Genomic DNA, 10,787 nt, shown 5'->3' with positions numbered 1-10,787 from the left:
ATATATTGGCAGTGGATATAATTTTCATCTTAATAGAAATGTAGAATTACCACACAAGCCTTCAGGTGTTTTATGATAAACCAAAAATAACTAGAACCTACTTACCTTAAAAAATTCCTTTTTCTCAACCATCTCGTCACCATCTGCATCCAGCATTTTAAATGCAACATGAAACCCAGAATGGGGTTCTGAAAATGAAAAATGAATCATCACATAAACGCTGGTGTATGTGCTGCTAAAGTGAGCATGTCATTACATACATGTTGGTGGAATCCAAGTATCTGAAGATCTACAGGTCCTCTAACTTGAAATAAGCCACCAGAAACAACACAAGTAAGCACCTAAAGTAAACAACAATCCCTTCTCAGGATGGATGACAATTCTCAAAGGCTGGTACGTGTCCATGGTGTGCTATTCTGCTGTTAAGTGTTCTGCCCTTCAAAAGCAAAATCCAATTGAGAACTTCATTTATTTCTTCAGCTCTGCTAGAGGCTTTCCTATGTTCTTATATACCTGGGCTATTTTCACACTGATTGACATTTGTGCCATGTGCTCAGTATTGTTTGACTGTTTGCAACCCTGTGGACTGTAGCCCGCCAGGCTCCTCTGTCCATGGGATTCTAAAGGCAAGTGCACCGGAGTGGGTTGCCATTTCCTCCTCCAGGGGATCTTCCTAAGCCAGGATCGAACCCACATCTTGATTACTACTCTTTATTTCCCTTTCTCAGAGGAGGGTTTTGCAAGAACTATTTTGAAATAACTTTAGACTCACAGAAATACTGCAAAACTGGTCCAGGGAGCTCTCAGGGGCCCTTCACCCAGCTTCCTCTAAAGTTAGCATCTTATGTAACCACAGGATATTCATGAAAACTAAGAAATTCACACTGGTGTAGCATTTTTAAACTAAACTACAGACTTTATTTGGACTTCATGTTTTTTCTATTCTAGGATCAAACCCAAGAAAGCCTGTTGCATTTAGCTGCTATGTCCCCTTATCTCCTCTGAGCTCAGAAAGTTTCCTAATCTTTCCTTGATTTTCATGACCTTGGCAGTTACAGGAGAGTTACTGGTCAGGGATTCTGCAGAATGTCAGAGGAGGCATGTTCCATATTCCTACAAGAAGGCTGCATCTGACTCTGAGACAGCAGTGGGTGGTAACCTCACAGCAGTGCCGCCTTGCAGGCACAGAAACTGCAACACCAGCGACATCCTTAACAATAGAAAGGTGAATCCAAACCTCCCACACGGGGAGAGAGGATTCACATGATCGATAAGCAAAACTGTGGGGCACTTACTGGTGAGAATCGTGAGCAGGAAGAGATACTCAGTGTAGGAGATCAGCCCTGAAAGGGAGAAAACACCAACATCAGATAATCAGCTTTAGACGGTTTAGAAGTAACCAAACACATGCCTCTTGGAGCCTCCACCTGATCAAAACACACACATTTTTACTTTAAACTACCTCTCTTTCCTACAGTGGAAAGTTTTCTTGAGGGTTAAATGTAGTGAAGTGAAGTGAAATCGCTTAGTCATGTCCAACTCTTTACAACCGCGTGGACTGTAGCCCACAAGGCTCTTCCCTCCATGGGATTCTCCAGGCAAGAATACTGGAGTGGGTTGCCATTTCCTTCTCCAGGGGATCTTCCCAACCCAGGGATCGAACCTAGGTCTCCCTCATTGCAGGCAGACGCTTTAACCTCTGAGCCACCGAGGTTTATTAGGTCACTGTTACTAGGAAGGAGGGGAATGGTCGCTGGCCAACAGGTAAATGTGTCCACTGGAGGTTTCGTCTGCATGTCACTTTGTGTAATTTCTACTTTTACTATTAACAGCATTTCAAGGGAAGCAAATTCACAAATTTAGGAGAATGCCAGATTTCAATACACCAGAAGTCAAACTATTTTTTAAAGTGAAGAAACTCATCTCTATAGCCATAACTTCATTTTCATCTATAGGTTCTCCCTCACCATTTTTCCCCTTCAGTTTCAGCTTAACTGTTAAAGAAGCCTGGTCCTTTGTCGTGTAAAGTTTAAGTGTCTAGAAGACTGTGAACTGCAACTTTTTGGTGTCATTTCACATGTTCCTCTAACGTCTGTATTCTCGACAAACTGGTATTCAGATCCAGAGCTGAGCTGAGATTCAAGTTTGGCAGAAATTCTTTGGCAGAATTCTATACAGTGCTGTGAACTTTCACCAGGAGGCCAGAAGGCAAATGTTTACGGGAAATACTAAAAGCCACTAAGAGACGCAGACAGTAAGAGTTATACAGGGTTTAAACAAAAGGTGAAGTCATTTCCAGAGTTGAGATGATGGGAGAGTCACAGAGGAAGTAGTTCTAATGGTGGCCTTTGAGACGGGTAGACCTGCATGCCAGGATGGGGGAAGCGGAGGCGTGTGCACAGGGGAGATGCAGCTGAAGTGAGCCGGGAGAAGCGAGGGCTTGTCTGCAAGCGTGTGCCTGCCGAAGAGTCCCCAGGAGGTGCAGCGGCGGCCTGGTGGCTTGGAGATGAGGAAGGGAGTGGGGAGAGGGTGACAGTCCGGCACATCCTGCTGTGAAGGGGGACTGTCCCCGAGGGCTCCAGAAAGCACAGCTGACGCGGGGCTAGAGCCGTGCAGAGCAAGGTGGCTGAGGGTCTGACCACTCAGGTGGTCCACCGCTTCAGCTCATAGTCAACTTCAGGTATGTATTTTAAATGCTCTTAATGACTTACAGGTTTTTACATCACCAACTTTTCTGACGTTTTTATTCTGAAGCAGGTGTACTTCCCTTTAATAAAAAAGCCCACAGTAAGTCTCCAGGTATTTTTTCCTAAAAACATTCAGTGTTTACATGAATGGAGAATAAATTAAGTGTGTTTTGTCATATCTCATACCTGAGAGAAATGCTCTAATCTTAGTTGAAGGATCAAAGTATTCCATCCCTTGGCAGCCTCAAAAAAAGTGAACAGTTTTTTTTTTTGATTTTCAAAGGAATACAGCAATGTGAAAAAAAGACCAGACTGATGGAGTGAGCTGGGCTTGGTGCCAAAGGGGAACCTCAGCTTTCTTTTCTTGAGACACAGGTATGTGTCCTGTGTTTGTTGGGGAGGGGGCTTTTTGAAAAAGAAACTTCCAGAGTCTTTCTTTGAAATACTGACTTAAATAAAATGCTTGAATAAACACAGTTGAGACAGTGTAAAAATAGCAGCCTACACTCTCAAGACAGATTATAGACAACACAGCTCTCCAACAGCATTCTAGGCAGCTGCCTCTGAAAATGCTTTTAAGGAAAACTGACACTTCTGAATATTTATAGGAGAAACAGTTTAATATATGTTTGTTATACTGAATGGTAAAATAAATGCTGTTAAATGGCAATGTTTCAAAACTGCATGTCAAATAGAAATTTTAAATAATTTACATTAAAAAATTTATTAAAGAATCTTTAAGGGCCACTAGTCTCAAAAGGTGATTAAGTTCTATTAGTTACCATGCCTTTCTACAAACATTTTAAATGTGGAATCATTGAAAAATATGACCTGCTACTGAAAGCAATTTTGAGAACTCTGTTCCCCGAAGAGAAATTACTACGTGAATCATAGGAACATATTTGTATCTTACAATATACCTTGTAATTTATATTCAGTATATCCCTGAGGATGGCATTATGTTAAGAATTCTGCTCAGTTTTAAAAAATACATAATAATTATAACTTATAATTTACTTTTCTTTATAATAATGTCTGGAGGTGGACTATTTTCTTACTTCAAAAAACTGTAGTATACACTCCAGTATTCTTGCCTGGAGAATCCCAGGGATGGGGGAGCCTGGTGGGCTGCCTTCTATGGGGTCGCACAGAGTCAGACACAACTGAAGCGACTTAGCAGCAGAAGCAGCAGCAGCAAAAGTACATTATCTTTTGCTAGTTACAGTATAACAAACATTTTGATAGTTTTTTTAGGTGGTAAAATAGAATATTTCAAATTGCTCCAAATGTAGATAAATTTTACATTCTGATTTTCAAATGACTTCATTCATATCAAACAAAGGGGTATATCCAGAAAAAAGTGTATCTGTTGAATCCTTCCTATAAAATGTTCAGTGCTTTTTCTTTAAGTTGGAATGTGCATTTCAACTCATGTATTTCAGAGAAAAACAACAACAAAAAACTGGTTAAAGTCCTTCTCTCACGACTTTTTCTTGTTTTATTTCCTGTTAGCTTCTCTAAGAGATGGGATAGCAGAGGATGAATTCAATCAATATTTAAGAGGCAAAATTAGAAAGATGTCTGTTTGACTGCCTATGAAGGATGGGAGGACAAAGAGAGCTCAAAGCTGTTTCTGGGTTCCAGTGAGATGGGTGAGAAGCACTAGTGGCCAGGAGTGAAAGTAGCTCAGTCATGTCTGTCTCTCTGTGACCCCACGGACTGTAGCATGCAAGGCTCCTCTGTCCATGGAATTCTCCAGGCAAGAATGCTGGAGTGGGTGGCCATTCCCTTCTCCAGAGGATATTCCCAGTCCAGGGATTGAACCCAGATCTCCCGCACCGTGGGCAGATTCTTTACTGTCTGAGCCACCAGGGAAGGCAACGGTCAACAGAGCCTGGGCTAAGGGCGCTCACTCCTGGAGAAGTGGCAGCACTTGGCGAGGGCAGTTGTTCTCACTAGGCCTGTTCATGCTCCTTCCCATTCCTCACCACCATGCAGCTCTGCTTACCTTCCTTGTCAGCAGCCAGTTCTATTCCTTACTGTTGGCTGTTTTAAGACACACCCGTGTGGACGGCAGGAAGTGAGGTTTCTGCGCCTCCGGCCACTGCCCAGCGCACCTCCTCTCCCACTCTGACGTGAGTGCTGTCATCTTATTCTACCGTCACCTAGTCCTCCCCCTCCCTTTAAAGCCCCTTAGCTCCCTCCGCCCAGAGGGCTTTCTCACAACACCCCACCCACACCACACTGCTCTCAGGACAGGCCCAGACTCCCTCCCTCTCATCCCTGGAGTGGGTCAGGTCCGCTCACTCTGGCTCACACCCAGCTGCCCTCATGACCACAGCCCACTTGCCAAACAGCCTGTCCTCTGCTGATACGCCTGCAGCTGGTCTTTCTTCCCGCTTCCTGACTCAACCCACCACACGCCCTGCTTCCACCAAAACGCCGCTGTGGATGCTCCAGAATCCCCCTCCTCAGGAAACACCTTCGGCTGAGCCCTGATGCACCTGTGAGCTGGTCCTCCGCTAAGGACAGTGGCAGGCCCACCCTGCACGGAACGAGAGCTGGTCCTCCGCCAAGAAGGACCACCCTCTTCTGAGCTCTGCAGACCACCCTCCAACCCCTGCCCACTCCACAGAACCCCACACACCCAGAGAGGCCTCCAGTCCCTTCATTCAACACAGAGCAAGGCCCCCTTGGCCTCCATCCCCCAGGGCCTCCTGTTCACACCAGACACCCTTCTCCGTGTTCTGCCACCAGGACCTGACCTAGCACTAGACCTGCCCTCGCTGCCCCCCCTAGGACCACACCCCAGCCTACTCTCAATGACGACCCTTCCTGGCTCCGGCTTGGGTGGGTTCTCTGACAAGGTCTCCACATTCTCTCCGAGGCCTTCTCTCCATACTTCAGATGCTCTGCCTCATCCTTCCCCCAAGCTTAATAAAAATTGATGTTTAAATACTTTTTCTGTAATTGCTCAAAATGAGTACTTTATTATGATTTTTAAAAATCTATTAAATAACAGTGTTATAACATCTTCTCTGTAGATTCTCTAATATATAGTCTCCAATTTATAGGTGCAAACCTCATAACTCCTTAATAATGTTAAATAAAATGCAACTGGAATTTTAACAACAAACCAAAGTTACCTTTATCGCCGAGGTCTCTAAAAAAAGTTGATCCACAACCAGCTTTTTTGATTCCTGCTAGTGTGTCCTCGATATCCTTTAAATACACATATTAAAATCTTTTATAAATTAAATAATTTATAAAAGTTAATTTTCCATCTTAAAAAAAAGAGAGATCTCCCCTCCATTGCTTACCTTATCTGTCAGCCTCTTGACAGAACTTTTACCTATAGCAAAGAGGAAATATTATTGAGTGCCCATATATTATAATACCTTGGTAAAACTCATCTTCCATTAAGATAGAAAACTGCTTGAAAGACAAAACAAGTTTATAAAAAATATAAGTCTGGCAATTTTAGCTAAGATCTTTAAACAGAAGTTACAAGCCAGAGAACTCTAAGTCTAAACACAAACACTGCAGTTGTGTGTCAGGCTCATCCTCACTGTCACTCCGCTCCAGACACATGGGGTCTTCTAACTGCCTCTGACCCATCATAGCTGTCCAAGAGAGAAATAAATTTGTGCCAAACACAAATTCTTTCCTTACATGATTATTAAAATCTGTCTTCTTCTGCTTTAATTGATTATAAACATATACACACACGTTTCAGAATGCTACCTTTTAAACCCTGAAAAGTTCTTAAGTTCACAGCTCCCCAGTCAGATCTAAAGGCTGGCCAACACGGCTGTTCATTCTAAAGTGATGTTACTGTTAACAGTTTCCTACTGGGTAACAGATTAAAACTCAGGCTTTTAAGCATCTTCTTTATACTGACCTCATTTTCTCTCATTTACTGTAAATTCTAAAGCAATCACATTGCTTGTTTGGTTGAAACTTTTTCTGAAGACAGCCTCAAGCCATTTTACACATCCAGAACACTGAAAAGTACATTGTTTATTTTATTTCTTCTGTAAGCTATGTGTATCACTAACTTCCCTTCTTGTTCTCAAAATTATCTATAAAGGCCCTTCAGTACAATTACAAGTGTATGAGAATTCACAAGACAGGTTAAAAAAAATAATACCTTTAGACGTGCCTTTTTGCAGTTTGGGATGCTTACATTTGGATTATAAATCTACTGGGGACAAATTCTATTATCTATTGTTAATAAATTACCAAGATTTTATTTTTGCATTAACAACCAAAAAACACTAGTTGTGAATATGATTATATAAATTTCAGAAACATCTATGAGCATGTTGGTAAGCTTAGGAACCACTATTTTGGAATGATTGTTTGTTGCTGATAAACTAGTGTTACCCAATGACAACCAGATTTTAATGCTAGGTCTATTATAACATGAGATCATCAAACACATAAAACGCTCCCCGTTACTTCATGTTGACTACAAGTTCTGCTTGGTACTTGTATAGGTATATGATTATCAAAAATGGAGAAACCATGTACTTAATGAACTTCTCTTGCAAAAATTTTTTCAAAACGGTATCACTAATTAGAAAATGCTAAGGAAATTATCTTGGATGATAAAAAGTTTGGGGTACATTCTGTTACAAAAAATTCATTTTCAGGTTAAAAAGAAAAGGCAGAGCTCCTAGTAGAACACGTAGCCTCAGTTCCTTTCTCTTAAGTCATAAACACTTCTCTGAGTCAGAGAAGGGACTGTGGTGTTTCACACCCAGGATGCTCTGCTGGGGTTTCTTTAGCACCTCTCACCCAGGCTGCTGGGTTTTACACCCTTTCTTTATGGGCTCCCCCAGGAGAGAGACTGGGCATCAGAGTAAGAGATGCAACGTCTGATGTACATGAGGGGCATGACCACTCTCCATCTGACAACAGCAACAACACAGGGACATAGGAAATTCACTGCAATACAAGGATTCCTTTTCTGGCAGTCCTCTTCCCCTACTTTTTAAAAATGGAGGTAGAGTTCATGCACAATATTAGTCTCAGATATATACCAGTGATTAATAATTTTCATAAGATATTCATAAGCTATATTCCCTGTGCTGCACAGTATATGTCCTTGTAGCTTATTTTATAGAGTACTTTGGACCTCTTAATCCCCTACCCCCATCTTGCCCCCTCCCCACTGCCCCTTGCCCCACTGGTAACCACTAGTGTGTTCTCTGTGCCTGTGAGCCTGTTCCTTTTTTGTTATATTGCTTTATTTTTTAAATCTTCATATAAGTGATAACATAACAGTATTTGTCGTTCTCTGATTTATTTCACTAAGCACAATACCCTCCAGGTCCATCGATACTATTGCAAAAGGCAAAAGTTCATCGTTTTTATAGCTGAGTAGTACTTCACTGTATGTATATGCCATATCTTCATCCTTTCATTCGTTGTCTATTGGGTTGCTTCCATGTCCTGGCTATTGTAAATAGTGCTGCTACATATGCACAGATCTTTTCAAATTAGTTTCTTTCTTCTTTGGATACATGCCCAGGAGGAGGGGGGGTTGCTGGATCATATGGCAGTTCTATTTTTATTTTTTTTTTTGAGGAGTCTCTACTGTTTTCCACAGTGTCTGCATCAACTTACATTCCCACCAACAGCATATGAGGTTTCCCTTTCCTTGACAGCATTCGTTATTTGTGTTCTTTTTGAGGATGGCCACTCTGGTGGGAGGTGATACCTAATTGTGGTTTTGATTTGCATTTCTGTAATGATGAGCAATGTTGAGCATCTTTTCATATGCCTGTTGGCCATCTGCATGTCTTCTCCGGAAAAATGTCTATTTAGGTCTCCTGTCCTTTTTTTTTTTTTCCCTTGAGATTGAGCTGAATGAGCTATTTATATATTTTTGATATTAACCCCTAATCAGTCATATTATTTGTTAATGTTTTCACACACATACGAAATTCACGCTTACTGTTTCCATAGCTATTTCATACATATTCATGTTCTCATATAAAACAACAACCAAAAAGGCAGATTTAGAGGTGAGGCTGTCGTGCTTTGTGGTGCGAGTGTGAAAGGATGGAAAGTCCACGGTGGCTTTTCTGGGCAGGGAGGGATAAATCTTTAAGCACCACGATGGAATTTTGGCTCAAGAAGCAGAATGTTCTAAAAGCCTCCACCTATTCTGGAGATTCCAGCACGTGGTTTTCACTGTTTACAGAGGACTTCTGAAGTTGAAAACCAGGAACAAGCACACCATGTTACAGGCAAACAGCCATTTTAATACTTAAAATAAGTAAAACTGCATTACTACATATTAAGTACAGTTACAGGTCAAATAAATCTTTGCCAAAATAAAGTTATTTGATAGCCATAACTATAAAAACATTGCTGCTGCATTGCTAATGGTATCTAATTCAACTTCATTTTGCTAGAGATCAGCGGACTCTCGACACATAAAAATCAGACAATAAAGACACTTACATCGTTTCATATTTTTTGCATAAATACATGGAAGAGCTCTGCCATCAATATCAGGATTGGCGTTAAGAGCTGATTACTCCAATACTTGCTTGAATTCAGTCCCAGCAATGATGGAAATCATTGCATTGCATCCAATTTCACAGAATCTCATACTTAGAATGCTTTTACAAAGGTTATCAGAAGAATAGAAATGTGCTTTGGGCTTAGATTATAAAAAGAGTCATGTTTTAAAGATTTCATTTCATTTATTTCATTTCACACTCATCTCTTTTTAATGATTCCTTTTTACATCATTCAGAGAACAATAAGAAAGCTGATGAAAAGCCTAAGAGTGTCTAAACAACTGTAAGGGTGGAGGGAAACTGACCTTCTTGAATATTCTCCCAAGGAGGAGAAATCTGTCTTTAAAGAAAAAAAAAAACAACCAAAAAACCATGGTCGATGGGCTTTAAACCTGCTCTTCTCACACTGGAAAATGCCTCCTTTCCAGTGAGGCTGGGGTGGGGGGTGGTCGTGTGCCAGGGGACAGATGAAAGTTTTGCCCTCCTGCAGCTTGACACCTATGGACGTGCTTCTCGGGCCCATCTGGGGGACGGGTGTGTACATGTGTCCACAAGAAGGCCTGCAGGGGAGAGCGTGTTTCCGTGGGCGGATGGCACGGTGCTCGATGCCGCCAGGGCAGAGAGCGCTCACGGCCCAGTCTCGCCCACGTGCTGACTCTGCTCCACTGCAGGGTAGGGAAGGAGACTTCTCAGTGAGGCCTTGGAAGACCAAAAAGCCACTGTTTGGAAAGTGAATTTATCAGAAGCTTTACGTATTTAAGACTTCTGCATTGGCTCTTACAAATCAGCTCACTTTTCTGATAGAATTGCACTAGGTGAAAATATTTTGCTTTAGAACCAACATGAGGGAAGCATATAGAGAGCCACGTTTTTATTATTTTAGTCTCTCCATTTTTTGTAAAGTATAATAATTTTAAAATTAATATTTTAAACTGGCAACAAGGATTAGTTTTTTTATATATGTATTTTTTATGCTTTACTGTGACATTTTACATACCACCGAGTCCATCTATTGAAACTGTATAGCTCAGTGGTGTTTAGTATACAGAGTATATTAGAATATAGTATATTCAGAGTGGTACAACCATCACCACCTTCTAATTTCAGAATGTTTTCATCAGGCCCCCAAAAGAATGAAAACTCATCAGCAGTCACTCTCCTGCCCCTACTTCTGGGTAACCACTAACCTACTTCCTGTCTCTGTAGACTTGCCTGTTCTGGACACTTCATACACATGAAATCAAGCAATGTGTGGTCTTTGAGACTGGCTTCTCCCATCCAGCATAACCTGCTCAAGGTTCACGTGTGCTGCCGCGTGCGTCAGCAGGCAGACCTCGGAGCAGTGCGGGAGGAGTGCGGGCTCAGTGCTCAGCGCCCTTTGCCTCTACTACAAGGACGTGACATCTTTCACGGCACTTTCACATTTGTCCGTTAACTATTTCTCAAACTTGCTGATCAAAATGATCACCTGGGAGTGTTTGTTAAAAATATGGGAATACAGGACAGGCAGCCAGATAAGGACGAGAGGGTATTACTGATTCCATGGCCCTATCTCAGACCTTCT

General features: G+C 41.7%; 1 protein-coding gene across 2 annotated transcripts in view; it reads right to left on the bottom strand.

Moving 5' to 3' along the window:
* Positions 1-10,787, bottom strand: part of MICU2 (mitochondrial calcium uptake 2) — a 53,757-nt gene that overhangs the window by 16,020 nt on the left and 26,950 nt on the right. Inside the window, exons 3-6 of one of the 2 annotated variants that reach the window (XM_061434972.1) lie at positions 6,008-6,039; positions 5,834-5,909; positions 1,296-1,343; positions 106-188 (exon numbers count right to left, since the gene is read on the bottom strand). In XM_061434972.1, the coding sequence (XP_061290956.1) occupies positions 106-188; positions 1,296-1,343; positions 5,834-5,909; positions 6,008-6,039 (239 nt within the window). The remainder of the gene's footprint in view (positions 1-105; positions 189-1,295; positions 1,344-5,833; positions 5,910-6,007; positions 6,040-10,787) is intronic. The other variant, XM_061434974.1, reaches the window with a different exon arrangement.

Source organism: Bos javanicus, chromosome 12, assembly GCF_032452875.1.
Source record: "Bos javanicus breed banteng chromosome 12, ARS-OSU_banteng_1.0, whole genome shotgun sequence".
Classification (NCBI taxonomy): domain Eukaryota; kingdom Metazoa; phylum Chordata; class Mammalia; order Artiodactyla; family Bovidae; genus Bos; species Bos javanicus.
The sequence above is the reverse complement of the archived record's forward strand: the minus strand, read 5'-3'. Positions and strand labels throughout refer to the sequence as shown.